Genomic DNA, 22,587 nt, shown 5'->3' with positions numbered 1-22,587 from the left:
TGTTATTTTAATATTAAAAAAAAACATATATCATTTTGAATTTTTGTTAATCAAACTATGTTTTTATGAGTCTTTCAAATTGTTTTTGGACCCATAAAATCAACTAGATCACATCAAGTTAACTTCCACACAATTTAATTTTTTTTCACTAAAAAAACATTAGTAATATTTAAATATTTTATTTTGTTAAAAAAAATTAACCCCACCCGCGGGGTAAAAATCTAGTTACTTCAAAGCATGATAACATTGCTACTACGCGCCCTGAGCCCTCCTGTAACCGCTGCGGACTTGAAAGCAATTGCGTCGTCTAAAATCGTCTAGCTTTTATTGTTTTGTGTTACGTATCTATAAAGCCAGGTCACATGAAAGCTATATGAAGAAAAACCAATTGCTGCTGCCCTTAGTCCTCCGGTAACCGCTGCGCATTTGGAAGCAATTGTGTCGCCTAAAATCGTCTAGCAAGTCACATGAAAGCTATATGAAGAGAAACCCAAACCACAAGTTTGGCTAAATTTTGTTCTTCTTGTCCTAAAATTCCTCTATTTTCTCTTTACTTAATTATGGGAAGAGTGTAAGTTACATGAAATCCTAGAAAGAAACTAAAAAAAAAAAAAGCAGAGAATTGTGTGTGTGTGTGTGTGTGAGAGAGAGAGAGAGAGAGATTTGGGAGTTGGGGGATATAGAGAGAAGTTGACCAAATTAGAAGAAAAGGGAGAAATCTTTAGAATTGAATTTAAAAGGCTTCCTTGATTGGATGAACTAGTTGTGGGAAGAGGTTCTCTTTCATTTAAATCCATTTTTATTCTTGATTATTGATGGGGGATTGAAAATCCTCAAATTATAAAATTTAAGGTTTATGTATTTTGTAAATGAACTTATGAAATGATGTTAATTATTAGTTAATTGTGGGTTGAATTACATGATTAAGAAACTAATTAAAGAAATTAAGAACTGTATTATAGGAAATTAAGACTTTAAAGCCAACCATTATTGGGGAACTTAGGAATTTGATTTAAATTGGGTTGATTGACGATGTTTCAATGATGTCGGGGAAGGTTTACGACTTGTTGTGAATACCATAATGTGAATTATTAAAGGTTAATTATTGTTGTCATGTATGTAAAAAAATTGATCCAAGACACAACAAAGCATGATAAATAAACTAGTGTATAAACTAATTCTTATGTTATTTTATTTTCTTCTCCCCTGTAAAAAAAAAATAAAAAGAAAAGAAAGAAACAAAAAAAAAAACATGTCATTTCTGTACACAAATCTTCAAAGCACAACAGTTCGACTAATGAGTATCCTAAAAAAGTAAATAATACAATATCCATGATACAAATAAAGTTGTTAATTTCGTTATGGATAGTGTCTTGTTTTTTTTAATTGAACAATATATTTCTATTTGGAAACATTTTAACATGTCATTTTAGAATTGTAATACACACACACACAAAATATCCATGTTCACAATTTAGTTTTATTTTATATATTAATTTTAATTATCATTCTTTTAATTCTTATTATTTGTTTTTAATTCTTTTATAAAATTAAAAATGTTTCTTCAATTTTATTATTTAATTTTGATTAATTGATAATTAGATTTCATGGTTTTTTCAGATATAATATTTTAGATCTAATGATCCAAGTAATTAATTTAAAATTTTAATACAGGTCTATTTTTTTTGTCATGGATCCATACCTAGTGTAATTTAAAAGTCTTCAGGTTCGATCCAAATGTTCTGATAGGCTTAAATATTTCCACCTCGATTATTTTCTATAAGATGGGAGCTATCCTCTGCATGTTTGGTCATTAGGCATGGATTGCCATGTCCAACTATGCTTGTCTTAGAGTCAGACAAAATATTTATATGTTACGTATCTACTTCTACTAGCTCTTGTTTCAATTATCTCTATTTTTTTTTTTTTTATCGGTAACTAAATATTACAAGTTATGTTTGCCTTGTAAGGCCTTACCAACCTGAATATCTCCCAATCTGTATTGACAATATATATATATATATATATATATATATATATATATATATTGAAAAGATTGATGGTCGAGCATACCTTGAGATCGATGGAAGGCAATTGTTTATTGATAAGTAGGTTGAAATCTTGTGCTGACATATATTATTTTATCCCTAAAAGCTAATTATTTGACCATACAATTGACCATAAAGCTGATTATTAATCGCTCTAGTTGGCCAATAATAATCTTGGGTAGAATTGTCAACATGCCCCTAGGGTTTGAAGAGTATGCAGATGCCACCAAAATGGTCTAGATGTGCAGAAATTCATAGATAAATCCACAAACATATGTAGTTTCTTACCTTGACATGACTATGTCCTACTACACACTTCAATTTATATGTTACCTTTTAAGATTTTCTTTTTAAAAACATCTAGAAGTAATAGCCAGGACTTAACTTGTGAGGCGATGCCAACTAGCTCACGATAAAATGGATGAAGATTTTATAAAAATATTGTCAAGTTAAAGAAAATATAATAAAATGGATCAAAATAGATCAAATAAGAGATTAAGTCTTAAGAAAACCAAGTAAACATGGAGATTTAAAGCAGGTACAATAGTTAAGGTTGTAAGATATAAAAACATAATAAACTATAAAAAATTGTTGGTAAGAAAACAATTAAGAAAACTAAGAACTATGCTAAGCAAAGCGGTCAGAAAAGCAGTAAACAAAAATATAGAGATAAAGTACTGTAAATAAAATTGTAATTAAAATAATGAACTTATAAAAGTAAATTGTATGAAACATAAAGCATGCATAGATATATAGACAAAGATAAATTGCAAAGTATATATAAAGTTTGAGAGAAAAAAACCTGTATTGAAATTTAATTTTTGGAATTGGTTATGAAATTATAATGAAAATGCTACTGAATTAATAAAAAAATATTAAACTTAATGAATCAAATATCAGAGAATAATATAAATTATATTTAAAAATCTCATCTAATAATTTAAGTTATTGAGTAGAAGATACTTCTTTGATATAGTATCAGAATCTTAATAACCAAGTGGTCACGAGTTCAAATCTCACGTACCACTCCTATTTATTTGATAAAAATCAAATCAAGGTAATATAAGTTTATGCAAGTTTCTAAATCAAAAGGCTTTCACTTAAATGGGTGTTAGAGAATAATATAAATCATATTTTGAAACATCACCTAACAATTTAAGTTATTGGGTTGAATTAATTTTTTAATATGAAAACTAAACTAATTATATTAGACAATTATTATTCCAATTAAATCCAATTTAGGAAAATAATTGCCGGACTTGTAATGAATTGACGTCGTTACAAACTTGCCATTAGCATCTTTCATTTTCAAGCATGTAGAATGATCGCATTCCATGGCGACCGATGTTGCTTAAAGCATTGAATTTACTCCAAGTCATGGGAAATATTGTAATTTAGTCCAATTAATAATAATTAATTGACGATAAACTGTCCATCAATGGGTTTATTGACACATTTATTCTCCAGTAGACGAGAACAATGCACTCGATTTATCAAACTTCCACGTCATGCTGTCAAATTTGTTCACCGACTTGTCACCATTTTAAAAAAATATCAACTAAAAAATCTAAATTGTGAGGTGAAGTTTAACAAATGGTTTTATATCTCTCTAACACACAGTGAATTTTCTTTTAAAAATAAAGCTTTTTGTATTAAGATCTGCACAAACTCGTCACTATTTTGTATTTAATTTTATTAGTTTAATAATAAAATCATTGAGGTTTTGATTTAATGTGAGAAAAACCTATATCAAATTTTCTAATTACCTTAGAATTAGGGAATCCAATTTCCTCATTTATTATCACCCATAGAATTCTCATCTTATCAAGAAACAACGGACAAGACGTGAACGCGACCCCATTTCCAGTCCGGCAGCTATATACATGGTTGTAGTGCGATCTGGAAAAGAAAAAAAAAAAAGTTGGAAGATTTTTACATTTTTGCACAAGCTGCACTATTTGTCATTTTTTTTCCTCAACAGATGTTTGACTATAATGAAAAGGTGAGTCTTGGAATTTCTTCACCATTAATGCCTTGCAGAGAAGATTCAATGGCTTTGTGTCCAATTTCGTATATTTCTGTGGGAACTGTTATAAAAAATTGGAGGCAAGCTAGCTTTGTCTCCTACTGATTCTGCTGCCTCTTCTCAATTATTATTAATTTTGTTTGTTTCATCCCAGCAGATTCTGGATGGCCATTGTTCCAAGAATTGTACCACTTTTAGGGTTTCAGGTAAGGAATTCCTTTCCCTATAAACCAATTTCGTCTCATTGTTACTAGGGCATTCGTTGTGTTTTTTTTTCTTTTTTCATTGAACTGATTCAACGATTCTTTTCCTGCTTTTTTTTGTTTTGCAAATCATTAAGGATCCACGTAGTTTTATGATCGCTTATTTGTAGAGTATATTTTAAAACATGATTGAAACAGTATTTTTTTAAATTTAAAAAAATATTTTATATATTTTTAGATTGTTTTAATGTGTTGATTTTGAAAATAATTTTTAAAATATAAAAAAAATAGTATTTTAATATATTTCTAATTAAAAAATACTTTAAATTAAAACCATTACTCAACTAGACTTGATAGTAATAACCACACTATCATAAAATTAAAAAATTCCTATGAAGTATTTTGTCAGCGTATAGTAAAGGTTCCGTTGATATTTTTCAATGCTAATAAAATTGATGATGGAATACTTTCATCAAAAACTTGCTTGTTTGGGGTTTTTTATTTCGTTGACATTGCAAAGAATATTCCATTGACATTTCTTTCTGCGTTTTCTTTTCTTTTCTTTTTTTGTTTTTATGATTCTCAAGCCAATAATTACATAAACAAAAAATCATGAAAAATAAATAAATCCACAATCAAAATAAAAAAAAAATCAAAGAAACACATTTAAAATATGCATTTATCATCCTAAACAATCAAGATAATTAGTCGGAAAAAGCATATTAGAAACAGTGAGTTAATCACTAAAAACAATTACAGATAAATTATTAGTCAAAAGAAATTACCTCAATGGATTTATTAGGGTTTTTATTAGTCTCCGCGTCAGTGCCAAAAGCAAACTTTGCTTTCTTCAAATAAATAATACAATTAATCGAAAGCTAAACAAAAATTACAGATTCAAAGAATATTTAATGAACAAAAGAGAAGAAACGAAACCAAGAGAGGAAAGTTGCAATAGCGCTAAAAAGTTGGGTGGCTGGATTTTAAAGAAGGACTGTCAAAAAATTTAAAGGAATGAGGTCAGGGTTTAAAATGAGAAAGAAGAAGAAAGAGGGGACACCGACTTTCAGATTTTATTTCCTTTTAAAATAATCAATGAAATTTTTATCTGTTGGTAATTTAACATTTTGAAAATGTTCAAATAATTGCTGAATTTTAATAGCAGCTTATTTGAAAATTTTTACATTTTTATATCAATTTCGGTTCTTAGTTTTTTATTGTAATTTTTTTTTCCTTAAATGAAATTTTTTAATCCATCAAATTTAATCATCGTTATTTTAATTTCTATTTATTTTATTTAAAATAATTTATGAAATTAGATTATTTTTTTTTAGTTTTTAACTTTTTCATTTGTCAGTTTTGATTTCTATTCTTTTAATAAACTTAAAAAGAAAATTAATAAGTTATTTTTCAGTTCAGTTTTATGGCATAATCAAACACTGGACAATATTTTTTAATTTATTTTTCATAACATTACCAAATATCAAAAAATAATCTAATTTTTAGGAATTCATTTTCTATAAAAACTATATAAAAAAAACTATTTTTCAGCCAACAAACTAATATTTATTATAATTTGATTACGGGAATGGCCAATACACCTTTTGATGAACCATATAAACAATTTCAAGTCAAAGAAAAAGGTTTTTATGCCCCGAATGATCAATTTAATGAAATTAGGTATAATATTTTATCTAAGTTCTGGATCGTGCTTAAATTTTATATGGAGATTTGACTGGTTTATCACTCTGTTCTACAATGTTTTCAATTAAACTTAGAAGATATTGTTTTTTCGATTTTATTAATTTTACTAGTTAAATATGCATGGATTTTGCCTTTATTTTTTTATCTGCTCAGGGTATTTTTTTTTTTTTCTTTTTAGTTTAGGTTAGTGAGGGACCTATTTAAACCATTGTAAGCCTTTTTGTTTGAAAACAAATGATGGCAGACTATTTTTATTAAGAATAAACAGTATGATTAGGATTCCTTGGACCCTTTTCATGACTTATGTTTTGTTTTTTATTCCTAATCTGAATTAGTTCAGGCTACGTAAATTCCTATATGTTTAACATAACAGCTAAAAAGCTAGCTAGACAGGATCCATGTCGATCTGTATCATTTAAATTCCGGCTGAACTTTTCATTTAGCCCATCGCATGCAAATTTTATTGTTTAGCTTACGGTGGCGATGCATTTAATTAATTACACCGTAGATTATCAAGTCCTGGGCAGTCAGAGAGTGGCCGACCTGCCGTAGAACCACCAAATTAAATATGTCGTTGTCTGGGATCATCAATTAATGATATGGTCTTCTGCCTCTGACTATTTTCCACTTGGAGGCAAGAGCCCGGACTTTGAATCCTCCACATAAACAAAGAGAATAGCTGAGGTAGTAGGAATTGACTATTTGACTAATTATCCCTCATTGAAAACTAGACCGGTAACTTGTGTTATTGGAACTGATTTAAAAAAATATCAACAAAAGATTAGGGACAAAATCTTGAACAAAGAGAAGCTAAGGGGGTGATTTGAAAATAAAAAGTGGGGCACAAAAATTGAGGGAGAGAGAGGAAAAATAAAAAAGACCGACACGCATCACCGTTACATGGGGAAGACACAGAGATGAATCTGAAGACGTTCTAAAATGATATATTTGATTGCTGGAATCAACCGCATATATCGTACAAAGATGGTGAAGCGACTGACATGTGTCTTGCATGCATCAGCGAATTTTTTTTAAATCCCTTTAATTTATTAAAAGACAAAACTAACCCTCACTTTATTCAATACAACAAAAAAACCAACAATACAAACCCGGAGGGATGTAGCTCAACTAGTCAGATCATAGGTTTGCTCCTTATAAATCATCAGTTTGAGTCCCACAAATCTTAGTGCCACTAGAGACTTACATGGTCGTTAACTTCAGAACCTGGAAAATTAGTCGAGGTGCGCTCAAATTGGCCCAAACACCCACGTTAATAATAAAAAAAACAATACAATAATAAAAGTTCCCTCAAATACAAGACATAAAAAACAAATCCCTAGGCATTTACCTATACAAGGTTAAATTAGTTATTTTATTGTATATTTTATTAATAAAAATATAATCTACTCTTCAATGATAACAAATATAATCTACTCTTCAATGACACCTAATAATGTATTAATCTTAATAATATTTATGATAATTTACTATACAATTTAAAAGGCAAACACTTTTCCTGATTAATTTAAATATATCAAAATGCTACATTATAAAGACAGTCTATCCGCAACCTTTAGCCTACAGTTTTTTGTTTTTTGAAGGACAAGAAGATAAATTCACTGTTGTCGTCCATGCTGAAATGTGTCGTGTAAATGTGAAAATACAAGAAAAAGACATCTAAGACTTTCCAACACATAAATCATAGCTAACTTCATTATATTTTCGAATGTCTTTCAAAATTGGACCTAACACCTTCACGCCATTAATGCCCAGGTTACAATTCAGTTGATCATTTTTCCCTAGTCCAGATTGAATACACGTGATTCTGTCTCGCAACAGAAGCAATCTACCATGAAAGGAACCACAAAAAAACCTTTGGAAAGACTGCTTTTCTTGTGCTCTTTTGTTCTCTCCAGCATAAGAACCTCTACTACTCTGGACACTGTAACTCCTAGTCAACCCATCAGTGATGGCCAGACGATAGTTTCACCAGGTGAAAGCTTTGAACTTGGATTTTTCAGCCCAGGTAGTTCAAGAAATCGATATTTAGGAATTTGGTACAAGAAGATATCCACGGGGACTGTTGTGTGGGTAGCTAATAGAGAAGCACCGCTTTTTGATCATTTGGGGGTGCTAAAAGTTACTGCACAAGGAAATCTTGTTCTTCTCAATAGCACCAAAGGAATTGTTTGGGCATCAAATACATCAAGAGCAGCAGAGAATATTCCAGATGCAAGGCTTTTGGAGTCTGGTAACCTTGTGGTGGAAGATGGAAATGATGATGGCCCAGACAAGTATTTATGGCAGAGCTTTGATTATCCATGTGATACCTTGCTGCCAGGCATGAAGCTTGGAAGAAACTTGGCCTCTGGTTTTGACTGGTTTTTATCATCTTGGAAGAGCACGGATGATCCTGCTCGTGGTGACTTTACATTTCAGATAGATCTTCATGGGGTTCCACAGTTAGTCCTTAAGAAAGGGTCTGCAACACAGTTTAGAGCAGGGTCATGGAATGGCATTCGTTGGACTGGGGCTCAAGCAATGGTGAGAAATCCAGTATACACATACGAATTCGTATCAAATGAGACATACGTTTATTACAAATATGAGCTACTGAACAGTTCCGTTTTTTCAAGGATGGTACTGAATGCGTCTGGTGTTTCACAGCGCTTCACCTGGATTGATAGGTCGCATAGTTGGGTGCTTTATTATGTTGTGATAGTTGATCAATGTGACAATTATGCCTTTTGCGGTGCGTATGCTAGTTGTAACATTAACAAATCTCCTGTATGTTCATGCTTGCAAGGATTTGAACCCAAGTCTCCTCGAGATTGGAGTTTCCTAGATTGGACTGATGGATGTGCTCGAAGGACTCTGTTGGATTGTGATAAAGGAGATGGGTTTTTGAAGCACGCAGGAGTGAAATTGCCAGATACGACTTATGCGTCGGTTAATAAGAGCATTGGACTTGAGAAATGTGGCGAATTGTGTTCTAACAATTGCTCTTGCACGGCATATGCGAACTCAGATGTCAGAGGAGGAGGAAGTGGTTGCATCCTTTGGTTTAGTGCCTTGATTGACATAAGAGAATTCTCTGATGGTGGGCAGGACCTCTATATCCGAGTGGCTGCCTCAGAACTAGGTATCCATCCTTCCTTGATGTTCTTCCTACTTTATAGATTTGATTATAGCATTCCAATTGACCATATTTTATACATTCTATTGAGATAATGATTAGCTGAGAAACCCTTGCAGAAGCAGCGCCAGGGGTCAAACTTGCAGAAACAAGGAGAAAATTGGCTAACTAATTATGTTTTTTCTTTCTTTGCTTCAGGGAATATTGGGGCAGAAAGAAGCTCCAATGACAAGAAGCTACTGGGAATCATATTTGGCTCCGTTATTTTCATAGCAATGCTTGCAATTGGATTAATCTTCTACATCAGGAAAAAGAAAGGTAAGTCTTAGTTGTGGGTGCGTGTTATCTACATTGCAATATGTGAAGGATAAATCAGGTCAAATGTTTAAGTCGTTATGCTTGAAATATTGGTGCAATCAAATCTGCTTCTCTTACAGCGAAGACGAAAAATAGCCTGGAAAAAGATTGCAATGATGAAGATGAAAACGAAGTCATGGAGCTGCCAATATTTGATATGAAAACTATTATTAAAGCCACAGAGAACTTTTCGATTGACAAGAAGCTTGGAGAGGGTGGTTTCGGAACTGTTTATAAGGTAATATCATGCTAAGTTTATGTTCTCTAAGATTAAATTTTACGTAGCGTCAGCGAATTTGTGTTTTTGTGATTCTTTCAGGGAAATTTGAACGAGGGGCAGGAAATTGCTGTGAAGAGACTTTCACAGGATTCTGGACAAGGACTGAAAGAGTTCAAAAATGAAGTAATCTTAATTGCTAAACTTCAGCACCGCAATCTTGTAAAGCTTCTCGGCTGTTGCGTCGAAAGAGATGAAAGAATGTTAATCTACGAATACATGCCCAATAAAAGCTTGGACTACTTCATTTTTGGTTAGAATCTCCTCAGCGTGACAGCAGCTCTATCATAATCTTTATCATTCATATTTTTATGTTTTTTTGGCAAGAGAATTTAGGTATAAAATATAACTTCCATCAGAAATTCTCCAGATGAATCAGGAAGGAAAGAACTGGATTGGCATAACCGCATCAACATTATCAATGGAATTGCTAGAGGACTTCTTTATCTTCATCAAGACTCTAGGCTGAGGATTATCCATAGAGATCTTAAAGCCAGCAACGTTTTGCTAGATAGTAAGATGAACCCAAAGATTTCAGATTTTGGCCTGGCTAGAATGTTTGGCGGGGATGAAACCGAGGCAAACACAAAAAAAGTTGTAGGAACATAGTTAAGTATGCCTAGGTTACCATAACCTCTCCATGGCTTGTGTCTAATATTTTATTTTTTATTACTAAAATCTTCCTCTTTTTTGCAGTGGTTACATGTCCCCTGAATATGCAATTGATGGGCTCTTCTCAGTGAAATCAGATGTCTTTAGCTTCGGTGTTTTAGTGCTAGAGATAGTGAGTGGAAGGAAAAACAGAGGATTTAACCATCCAGATCATCAACACAATCTTCTTGGACATGTACGCACAGGGGGCTGTAGATGAGCTCTCCGAAGTCTGCTAATAATATTCATGGCCTGGAAATATGTGAATGGGATCGAACAAACTGACGTATATATGTTGTTCATGTGTTTCAGGCTTGGAGATTGTGGATGGAAGAGAGGCCACTGGAACTAATTGATGATATTCTAGGTGAATCCTGTGCTCTTTCTGAAGTGCTGCGATGCATTCATGTGGCTCTTTTGTGTGTGCAGCAACGACCCGACGACAGGCCATCCATGTCAACAGTGGTTCTCATGTTTGGCAGTGACACGATGTTGCCACAACCAAAGCAACCTGGTTTTTTTACAGAAAGGAACGTGGTTGAAGCAGAATCTTCCGCAAGCAAGAACGATTCGTCAACAAAAAACGAAATCACCATTTCATTATTAGAGCCACGGTAGAAATGGGGTTAAAATATCTGTTACTTTTGACAAAAGAAAATCATTCATGCAGTGATAATCTCTCTGTGTCAACACTGTTAAGATTTTCTGGTTATCTGTGCAGGGATTTAGAGCTTACTTAGGATTATAAATACATACGTATATATTTTGTTACTTGTTATTCGAAAATATGTATGATATGGTTTTTGAAATCCTTGAACTCTGTCTTTTCTTTTGAATTCTTGAATCAAACTGACGGCAAACTTCTTGCTTTGTTGAAACCTTGTGGACATGGGTATATCAGAAACTGATATCACCTAACTGGTATAGCAAGAACTTGTGCAGGAGGCAGACACCTGAAGAAAGTCTTTGCAGATTCACGTGGTAGACCTTTGGACATGTGGAGAAGACAGTTAACTGCTCCTTGTCAATTGAACAGCCTGTCGGGTGATCAATTTTTTAATCCCACCTGGCAGCTCAAATAAATTTCCTTCTTTTCCATCTTTTGTGTTGTACAAGTTGATAACCATGGATTCAGGTTGCATGAGAGACTTTCAAATCTGATCAAGCCCCGTATTGACAGTTCGGAATTTAAATATTTCTTTCCACTTCAATTATTTATTGCATGAAAAGATCAGGATGATAGTGATGGGTCCGGTATGAAAAAGAAGGAAGCAAACTTGAAAATAAAATATTACAGAAAAACAGAAAAACACAGAGGTGAATATATATAATTTTTGCTGTACATTTTGTGTATTTCTATAAATTAAGTTATAATTAATTAAATAATTTTTTTAAAATATTAACAATATGCTACTAATTGAGGAGAGGAATTCATTGTTCCCTCCTTATATAACACTGTTATTTCTATTTATTTTCTTAATTTTTTTTTTTGCTATTTTAAGGTTGTTTTTATTTTTTCAATTTATCCTTTCAATCAGTTTATTTATAGTCTCATGATTCAGATTGTGAGTTTAGTTAATCTAGTTTAACTTTGGTTTGTTTATCCTTTTTTTAGTTGATTTTCTTTCTAAATTTCATCATTTTACATTTGGTTTATTTGGAATTAGGCTTTATAATTTCTTTTTATTTATTTTTTATGAGGCTATATTGATCTCATTACCTAGATCACGGGTTTGACGGGTCGACTCGGATACCCGGGTCGCGGGTTTAGCGGGTTAAATTTTGTTTTTTTATCCTTTTTAGTGGATTTTCTTCCCAAATCTCATCCTTCCATATTTGTTTGATTTAGAATTAGGTTTCATAATTTTTTTTATTTGCTTTCTATAAAGTTATCTTGATCTCATTGCTTGGATTACGAGTTTGGTGGGTTAACTCGGATTAACTCGGGTACCTAGGTCGCGGGTTTGGCGGGTTAAGTTTCAAAAAAAAATTGTCCTTTTTAGTTGATTTCCTTCCCAAATCGCATACTTCCATATTTGATTTATTTAGAATTAAGTTTCATAATTTCTTTTTATTTGTTTTCTATAAAGTTATCTTGGTCTCATTACTTGGGTTACGGGTTTAGCGGGTTATCTAGGTTGATTCGTGTATTCTTTTGTGTCTTTCATTTAATTATTTTATTTTTCAATTTCATCCTTCAATATTAGATTTATTGGGAATTGAGCTTTATAATTTGTTTTGATTTACTTTCTATGAAGTTATCTCAATCACCAAATTGTGAGTTTAACAGATTAACTTGGATTGACTCAAGTTATTTGCTTTTTATTTTTATTTTTAATTTAATTTTTTTTCAATTTCATCTTTCAATATTGGATTGATTGAGAATTGAGTTTCATAATTTATTTTGATTTTTTTTTCTATTAAGTTATCCCAATCCTATAATCTAGATTGTGGATTTTGTAGGTTAATTTGGGTTGATTGGGTTAAACCAATATGTTTTAGTTTCAATATTTTTCTTAAAAAATATTATCTTAAAAATCATTTTAGTCAATCTATATTTTAAGGACAGTCCAAGTTGTTTTTTACTAAAAAAAACTTGTTAATAAAACCTTGACATTTTTTTATATTAAAATTAATTGATCTGATTTATAGATAGCAATTATTAAAATGTAAGAAAAGAAAGTTCCTGTATGGTAACTAATGAATAGCTAACACGAGTTCACCTAATCCCACTTGTTTAAAAAGATACAACAGTTTTTTAAACAAGTAAAAAAATTAATGTTGGCGAATTCAAAAATAATACTTAAAGAAAGCTTAGGCTTCAATTATTGAAGGTAGATGTTGATAATTTAACTAGAAGTTAAAAAAAGAAGAAGAAGAAGAAAAAAGTTTTAGTGTCAAACCTTACCATCATCCAAATTCGTGAAACAAAACATCCTAAGCCCAAATCAAAATTAGAAAAACAATTCCAACAACAATAGAGTATCCATCACCCATTAAGCATGAAGCCCAGCTCCATTATCGGGTTTACTGTCAAATCAAAGCAGCAAATAAATTTATTCAAGAAAGTATTTGCATATATTTGCCAGTATTTTTTATTTTAAAATATATTAAAATAATTTTTAAAAAAAAAAATTATTATTAATATTAACATATTAAAATGATTTAAAAATATTAAAAAAAAATTAAAATTTAGCAAAACACCATTTGAAACATGGTTTCAAATAGCCTTTTAGGAAGTGTTTGTTTAAGTAGTGTGGCCGTGCTTTTAAAAAAAATAATGTTTTTTTGCTTTATATTAGTTTTTTTATGTTTTTTAATTAGTTTTATATGATGATATCAAAAATAAATTAACATTATTTTGATGTATTTTCAAATAAAAAAACACTTTGAAAAACAACAGCTACTATAATATCAAATATTATCTTAATCATCAGACAAAAAAAAAAAAGTTAGATCAGGTATTAAAATCTGTTTTTTTTTTATTATTATTATTGTTGTTCTAAATATATCATCACAACTATAATTATTATTATTATTACCAGCACCACCACCACCACCATTATTGTTGTTGTTATTGTTATGATCATCACACCATCAAAAAATAAAAAAATTTGGACTTGATTTGAAAGATAGAATTGAAAACTACAAAAACTTTGACAAAAAGACCAAGGAAAACAATAAAAAATCAAAAGATAAGGGATCAAATTGAAATCATTATTATTCTCATTGAAAAAATAAAAAATCATAAACTTGATTTTAAGGATAAAATTGAAAGTAATAAAAACTTTCACAAAAAACAAAGAAAAAAAATTAAAATTAAAAGTAGAGGAACTGAATCAAAACATATTATATATACAAATTAGAAACTAAGGTTAAATTAAAAACAAATAAAACTTTAACAAAAATAAAAATACTAAAATTAAAAGTAAAATGACTTAATTTGAAATAACAATAACAATAAGGATCATAGTGCTTTTTTGGGGGTAGGAGAGAAATGAAGAGATTAAAAAAAAAAAAGGGGTCATTGACGTTAAATCAACCATATTTTGACTGCATGTACCACCTATTATGGAAGAGGAGATGACGATGAATAAAATGACATGGTCGAAGTCTTTTTTCTTCTTTTTTTTTTTTTATCACCAAGAGTCTCTACATACACCACCCAAAGTATACGGAGACTCCCACATGCTAACGCGTGTTGTGCACTCACTATTAGTTTTTTTCAATTAAAATAATTTATTTTAATGTTAAATTACATCATCACCCTTAATCAAACCAACAATTAACAAAAAAAACCAGGATTAAAGAACCTTAACACCCATAATCCCAATGAATTAATTTTCTTGAATCTGAGGAAACATGTATAATTGCTTTGTGTATCAAAAAAAAAAAATACATAAATATCTCTATCTGAAATAATTTTTTTTTTTTTTTTTTACTCTTGGAACTATTTTGGTTATTTTACTGCTCATTAAAATGTTGAATAAATGAAAATACCATAAACAAATTAATAATGATTAATGCATTGAAAATACCAAAACAACCTTGATTCAAATGCAACCACTTTTTTTAGCTAATGCCATAGACGTTCTATGGCTACTGGGAAATTACTCCTTTAGTATATTTGTTATTCTTGACTAATTAGAAACCTAGAACGTTGTCTGTTAAATTTGATTCCTTAGTCAACACGGAATTTGGGTTAGGTAGTAGCTTAGCAGGGGTGCTTGGACAGAAAGCAAGAAATCTTCTAGTTACGTCAAGAAATATCTGATTTCTTTTGACATTATATGCTTAAAATGGGGATTTATACTCAAATTATTTCCAAAATTCAAACTTAAGCCAAGAATATATTATTTACATATGCTGCAAGAAAAATATACTTTATACAAATGAAAAGCTCAAGAAAAAAGAAGAAGCAAAATACAGTTGCTATGCCCCAACCCCAGGTCCATAGCATCAAATAGAACTAGTTCTTCGATCATAGCAATTAAAATGAGAATTTCTTTCAGGAAGACGATATAACGATCCTTTGTTTTTGCTGCTGCAAAAGAGAAGTTACATGCATTTAGTATTTTGTTGAAGATTACAACAGGGAAGGATGTGTTCTAGAGGACAATCTTTTTTGGTCAAGTAATGTCTACCGCGGTTCAAACACTGTGAAGCTGATGTTATTCCTAGAAGCTGATCGAATACTGCTTGATGAAGTCTCCGGTTCAGGAAAATTTCTTTCTGTGTAAAAACCAGGCTGTTTTGGCTGAGGCAGTGAGATCTCACTGCTCAACATTACTACCACAGTTGACATGCTTGGCCTATCATCGGGTCGTTGTTGCACGCATAAAAGACCAACCTGAATGTGTCTTAGGATTTCAGATATAGAAGAAGAGTCATCAATCGTTATATTCATCAGCTCCAATGGCCTCCCTTCATTCCACAGTTTCCATGCCTGCAACATATTAGAGAATAAGTTCTTCAAATTCGTTCTCCTACTACATGAATTGAGCTAATTCCCCCCAAAAAAAAAAAAGAGTAAAGAAACATTGCCAAAAACATGTCATATCATTTGGAGAGGTCTTAGCAGAATTGAAAATGCAACTTGACATCTTTCATATCACTGTTTATACTTACATGCCCAAGAAGGTTGTGGTTGTGATCAGGGTGGTAAAATCCTCTGTTTTTCTCCCCACTCACTATCTCGAGTACTAAAACACCAAAGCTAAAGACGTCAGATTTGATTGAGAAGAGCCCATCGACTGCATACTCGGGAGAGATATAGCCACTGGAAACAACATTGAAAAGTAAAATTAAACTTCATTTCATTTTCTTTCTTGGCCGCTGAAAGAAAAGAAGAGGGAAAACAGAATGAATGGTGTAACAAAGTGCTGGTATACATACTAGGTTCCCACGATCCTATTAGTATTGGCCTCTATTTGATCTCCCCCAAATATTCTGGCCATGCCAAAATCTGATATTTTTGGGTTCATAGAATTGTCCAGAAGCACATTGCTGGCTTTGAGATCCCTATGGATAATCCTCAATCTGGAGTCTTGGTGAAGATAAAGAAGCCCTCTTGCAATGCCGCCTATTATGTTCATGTGTGTTTGCCAATCAAGTAGGTTTCGGCTTTTTTTATCTGAAAAATTCCTCAACAAAATTAGTCCAATCATGGCTTATTGAAACTATAATGCAAGGAGAAAAGACGAAATATCCATGTTTACAGCAGAACGAACCGAATATAAAGTTGTCCAAGCTTTTATTTGGCATGTACTCGTAGATTAACATTCTTTCATCTCCTTCAATGCAACAACCAAGAAGCTTTACAAGATTGCGGTGCTGAAGCTTGGCAATCAATATAACTTCATTTTTGAACTCTCTCAGTCCTTGTCCAGAATTCTTTGAAAGCCTTTTCACTGCTATTTCTTGTCCATCGGTCAATGTTCCCTGAATGTTCAACAAAAGTCAACAAACCCACCCTTGAATTAACTTATATTGGCAGTATGATGCAATTTTACCTTGTATACAGATCCAAAACCACCTTCTCCCAGTTTGTTATTGTATGAAAAGTAATCTGTGGCATTCTTTATAGTAATAAAATCGAATGCCGGTAACTCCATACCATCCTTCCTGCCGCTCTCATCCTTCAAAGTATCCAAGCGGATGCTTGACGTGAGGGCTAAATAGTTCAAGATTAATTAGCCGTTAACAATTACTTTTTAGAAACAAAATGAGTTAAATCTTTAATTAGGGTCGGTATCCACAGTCAAGCAACAACTGACTTTGTTACGAAATTGGCATTTGATCTCATTTAATCCTTTATTTGCATGCTAATCCTGTTTAATTTGTGATACAAAATCAACAACCTTTGTTTACCTTGTCTTGTCTTCCTTCTTCTCCTCATGTACAACATGAATCCAAGTACAAGCAAGACCACAGCAGAAATCAATGTGCCAATAATGATCCTCCGTCGCTTCCTCTTACTCGAACTTTTCTTCTTTTCGTAACTACCTGAAACATTGGAAGAGTAGAAGACTATTAAGTAGACAGCCTGACAAGTTCGAATATAAGCTGTCAGTGGATGACTCCATACTTGCAAGATTTATCCTGTTCTTACATCTTTCAAAATTAGTTTTAGATGCTCGCATCATAAGTAATTCTTAAACAGAAAATAAAGCAGAAGAAAGACTAAAAATATGATGAAGTAAGGAAACATACTTAGTTCTGAAGCAGCCATTCGTATGTAGAGATCCTGCCCACCAAGCGGAAGATGTTTAGTGTCCCTGAGGTCACCAAACCAAAGGTAGCAGCCACTTGCTCCTCTTCTAATATCTGAATTTCCATAGGCCACACACGAGCAGTTTGAAAGGCACATATTGCTGCATTCAACTAGGCTCATGCTAGTATTCACCCAGGAATCAGACATGTCTGGCAATTTGACACCAGTGAGCTGCAGAAATCCATCTCCATTTTTACAACCAAGCTGAGTTCGTCTAACACAACCTCCAGTCCAATCTTGTTTATTCCAGCTCTCAGGAGTTCTTGGTATGAAACTTTCCAAGCAGGAACAGACAGCTCCATTACTGTTGCTGCAAATACCGTTGGCACCACACAAGGAATAAGTGTCACACTGATCAATCTGCACTACAGAGTAAGATCCCCAAAGATTAGTTTGAGTTATCCATGTGAGACGCTGTGGTATGCCGGCAGGATTGATCACCAACCTTGATGGAACTGAACTGCTTAGAAGATCAAACGTGTAATAGGACTCAGTGGCAGTTGAAACAAATTGTTCTCCATAAACAGTATTCGATATCGTTTCAGGGACTCCTCCCCAACGGAAACCGTTCCATATGCCAGTTCTATATAAAATTGTAAGACCCTTTATAAGCAGCATTTGGTTATATCCGCGAGGATCCAACCGAAATGTAAAATCACCTCGAGCAGGATCATCTTCACTCTTCCAAGATGATATATACCTATCAAGACCAGTCACCAAATTTTTTCCCCACTTCATGCCTGGAAGTAAGGTTTCACTCGGATAATCAAAGCTTTGCCACAAAAAGTTATCCGGGCTGTTGTCGTTTCCATCTTTCACGGCAAGATTTCCCGAATCCAAGAGCTGTACAACAGGGTTCTGGGCAGTTCTTGAGACATTAGATGACCAAACAGCATAATTAGTGCTATTGAACAGGACGAGAACTCCTTGACCAGTTACATTTAGTACTCCTAGCCGATCCACGAGTGGTTGTTCTCTGTTGGCCACCCAAACAACAGTTCCAGGGGTTATTTTATTGTACGATATCCCCAAGTATCTATTACTTGAACTTCCTGGGCTAAAAAATCCCAGCCCAAAACTTCCATCGGCTGAAACTACAGATTCTCCATCTTTTATGGACTGGCCAGGAGCAAGAGTGTCCGATATGGCAGAGATTTTCACATCGGAAATCAAGAGGAAGGTGCACAAAACGATAACTCTAAATCTTTCCATTGATTTTCTCAGCAGGTTTCATTCTGTGCTTTCGCTTTCTATGTTGCACATGATAACCACTAGTCTAGACCAATAATACTCTTTAACTTTGCAAAATCCTTGTGTATTTTACACAAACTTGCAACATAATACTCGTTCCCTTCCAGGAACAGCTAAATTTGTCCTAATTATGGAAACTAAAATCGTAGTGTTGAACAATGCTGTGATCAAATGACAGATGCACTGTTAGAAATGTATTACTCTTCCTTTGTAATGTCAATGAATCATAGAATCTTCCATTGACAATATGATATAATACCATGTTGAAAATCAAAGATCATATTATCAGGTTTCCTTTTTGACCCGATACCTTAGGCTGAGATTCTAGACTTATAGCGGAAACAAAGAAGCCGACAAGAAATTTTTAATTCACATAAAAAAACAAGTCGTCCTCTTTAACCTATGAGACAATTTTGTTGTTCAATGTAAGTCGATTAGTTTGGCTTTTGCTATCAGGAATGAACCCGATGTATATTATTAATTCTCATTATATAATATGGCAGTATGAACCGGATCTGCCTACCATTTATGGCTTAATTAATATTTATTTAATAACCTAAAAGATATAGTTTAATTAGTCAAACCCTAGGTTTGCTCCTTAAAGGTCACAAGTTCAAGTCCCACAAATCTCAGGGCCACTAGATGCTTACATGGTTGTTAACTTCAAGGCTCGTGGAATTAGTTGAAGTACAGGCAAGCTGGCTCGGACAACCATATTAATAAAAAAAAAATATTTAATCAAGTATATATGAGCTATATTCCTTTTCATTTGTGTACACTTGACTTTTTAATTGTTTCAAAATTGAATACTTATATAAAAACCTGTTATTTTTCTAATTTTCAATTATATGAATTTTAGTTTCTTTGATTAAAATAATAAATTTTTATTTTGTATTAATAATTAAATTATTAGTTTTTATTAATCATAAAGTAGTTTTTAGCCTTAATGTAAAACTTAACTAGATTACTATTGATTAAAAGTCATTTCTTCTTAAAATATTTATTTGAATTTAATACTCTCATTGATTGAATATAATATCAGTTTGTTTAAAAAACGAAAAATGGATGGAATTACTTCATTCATGTAAGCAAATGTGTATCATGAGAATGATTAAATTTTATTTACTCTATTGAGATAAAACTAAAGTTTATGTACTAACAGCAAGTTAAAGTCAAAGAAAAATAGACGAAAGTACTTGATTGAAAGATTTCAAAAAAATAAATGTTGTGGCCAAACAAACAAAAATTCAAAGTTCTAGCACAAGAAAAGATGTTGAATTAATAGTGTAATTATCCCCTTCAATTACATATCATATTTTATGATGGTAGGTTGTTAGATATAACTAGTCTAGGTATTCGCACTTCACCGCTATATGGCCGGATTATATTTTTTATATGTGTGCGCAAAAATGATGTTAAAGGTTGAAATTGAGTAAAAAAAAAATAGTCTTGGTCATCTCAAGTTAATATGACAAACTTTTAATCATGGTAATTAGGGTCGATCCAACATGAGATATCTTGTTAAACTCATGGTCTAAATTATGAGATTGAAATAACTCGCTAAAAAAATAAAGAGGATTATAAAGGTTATTTTTAAAAAAAAAATGAAAATTATGCTAACTTTTTAAATCCATGACCTGGATCATTAAACCCCAAACACTCAATCTAGAAAAACCATGAAATTCAATTATCAATTAATTAATTATTAAACGATGACATTGAAAAAAAAATATTTATACAAAAGGATTTTAAATGATAGCAATTAAAAGAATGAGGATAAAAATTGAAAAATAAAGTAAATCTTATATTTGATTGAATGGTGAAATTCAAAAATAAAAATCAATTTAGTAAAAGGACCAAAAAATATTCAAAAGAATGGGGATCAAAATTGATATAAAAATAAAAAATAATGTTTTGATTGAAGGGTGAAATTGAAAAGAATAATAACTTTTACAAAAGAACCAAGAAAAAAAATAGAAATGAAAACAATGAGAACCAAATTGGAAAACATAATACCATCAATTTAGATTGAATGATGAAATTGAAAACCAATAAAACTTTTATATAAGGGCCAAGGAAAAAAAAATAGAAATTCAAAGAATAAAGACCAAGTTAGAGAATATAATATTTGATAAAATGGGATTGAAAGATGAAATTGAAAAGAAATAAAACTTCTGCAAAATGGCAAAGAAAAAAAAATTAAAAATCCAAAGAATAAGGAATAAAATTGAAATACCAATAACCAAGAGGGTCAAGTTATAATTTTTAAGGGAGAAGATAGAAAACAAGGGGGAAAAAGTTCATCGGCGACAAATTGAACCATCACCAGAGACACGCGACACATTGAGAGAAAAAAAATGTGACTGCACTTCCAACAAAACAAGATGTCGCATGCACCATCTAAAGTGAGCAGGTGCCTCTCACACATCTCTGGCCGTGTCACATGTTTTTGTCTTTTCTTTAGCAAAATACCAAATTACCCCTTATCAAACATGCTAACATATAAAAAAAAAATCTTTGGGAAAAGATGAAAAATCCTTTTAATACTAGTTTTAATTTTGGTCGTTTTATTATACTTTTGATTTTTTTTTCATATTTATCTAAATAAAAAATTGCTTATCATCTTACGTGATAATAACAATAACAAAAAAAAAATCTTTAAAGTATTTAAATATTTTATTTTAAAAGCTTTTTGATCTTATCATTGTGCTTTTGAGATGACGGCGATAAATTTAAAAATGATTAATGGCCTCATGAAAGGATTTTAATATCTTCAATAACTAGTTATATGTTTTTTTTTTATGCGAAGGGAAAAAAATTCATTATATTTTTTTAGTGAATATAATTTCCCAACTAGTTTTAGTTTTTATTAATAGTAAGAACTCATAACCTATATATTTTACAAGTCCGAGAATATTAATCTTAAAAGTGAACTAATTATGGCTTTTCAAGTACACATGAATTTAATATGATGATCCATTTGTTTAGTAATGTAGTGAGAAGTATTTTTTAATTAAAAATATATATATATTTAAATTTTTTTATTTTTAATATTAACATATCAAAATTATTAAAAAAAATTAATATATTAATTTAATATTTTTTAAATGAAAAAATAATTTAAAAACTCTTTAAAAAATAAAAATTACAACAAGAACCAACCAATTTTCTAAGCCCCTGAGGAACCACACGATGAAGTTACCTTAAGTAAAGTCGTCTTTACTATTTAACAAAGTCAGAGACTGCTGCAGCCGAAATTGGCTAATTAGTCTGGGGGAGGTGTTTGTAAAGTCTTGTTTTGACTGTTGACCTTCTGGAAGAAATGATGTACAGGTCTTGATATAATTCTTAATACAGTGCCCGCCTTTTCCAACTAAATGGGTATTCAATTCGTAGGATATTTTTGGGTGTTTTTTTTAGAAGTAGTTTTTATTTAAAAAAAAATATATTTTTTTATGATGATTTTAATATATTGATTTTAAAGATAATAAATAAATTAATTTACTATATTCTATAATCTTAAATAAACACAAAATCTGTTAAAAATTAATTTGTGTCTCCGTTATTCGTTAATTAACAGATCAAGAAACTTCTATAAAAGTCTTCGCTCTCGTAAAAATGGGTTTTTTAAGCAAAAAAGCTATTAAGACTCTTTCAACCC

At 31.5% G+C, this 22,587-nt stretch overlaps 2 protein-coding genes across 3 annotated transcripts; one reads left to right on the top strand and one right to left on the bottom strand.

The window, feature by feature from the left end:
• Positions 1 to 3,969: 3,969 nt before the first annotated feature.
• Positions 3,970 to 11,238, top strand: LOC118047510 (G-type lectin S-receptor-like serine/threonine-protein kinase At4g27290). 2 transcript variants are annotated; one of them, XM_035056820.2, is made up of 9 exons: positions 3,970 to 4,050; positions 4,232 to 4,280; positions 7,755 to 9,123; positions 9,316 to 9,435; positions 9,555 to 9,712; positions 9,794 to 10,004; positions 10,122 to 10,359; positions 10,448 to 10,598; positions 10,715 to 11,238. In XM_035056820.2, the coding sequence occupies exons 3-9, from the start codon at positions 7,833 to 7,835 to the stop codon at positions 11,018 to 11,020; spliced, it is 2,475 nt and encodes an 824-aa protein (XP_034912711.1). In that variant the 5' UTR covers positions 3,970 to 4,050; positions 4,232 to 4,280; positions 7,755 to 7,832; the 3' UTR covers positions 11,021 to 11,238. The 2 variants fall into 2 exon arrangements, with proteins under 2 accessions (XP_034912711.1, XP_034912713.1); XM_035056822.1 differs by lacking the exons at positions 3,970 to 4,050; positions 4,232 to 4,280 and having other exon boundaries at positions 8,348 to 8,525; positions 8,788 to 9,123.
• A 4,001-nt stretch (positions 11,239 to 15,239) lies between these two features.
• Positions 15,240 to 19,140, bottom strand: LOC118047504 (G-type lectin S-receptor-like serine/threonine-protein kinase At4g27290). The gene is made up of 8 exons (XM_035056810.2): positions 17,615 to 19,140; positions 17,273 to 17,407; positions 16,915 to 17,075; positions 16,633 to 16,843; positions 16,298 to 16,535; positions 16,031 to 16,181; positions 15,547 to 15,848; positions 15,240 to 15,446 (listed from the first exon to the last, which is right to left on the bottom strand). The coding sequence occupies exons 1-8, from the start codon at positions 18,885 to 18,887 to the stop codon at positions 15,362 to 15,364; spliced, it is 2,556 nt and encodes an 851-aa protein (XP_034912701.1). The 5' UTR covers positions 18,888 to 19,140; the 3' UTR covers positions 15,240 to 15,361.
• Positions 19,141 to 22,587: the final 3,447 nt, after the last annotated feature.

The sequence above is a fragment of the Populus alba genome, chromosome 11, assembly GCF_005239225.2.
Source record: "Populus alba chromosome 11, ASM523922v2, whole genome shotgun sequence".
NCBI classification, from domain to species: Eukaryota; Viridiplantae; Streptophyta; class Magnoliopsida; order Malpighiales; family Salicaceae; genus Populus; species Populus alba.
Note: the sequence above shows the minus strand (reverse complement) of the source record. Positions and strands in the feature narration are given on the sequence as shown.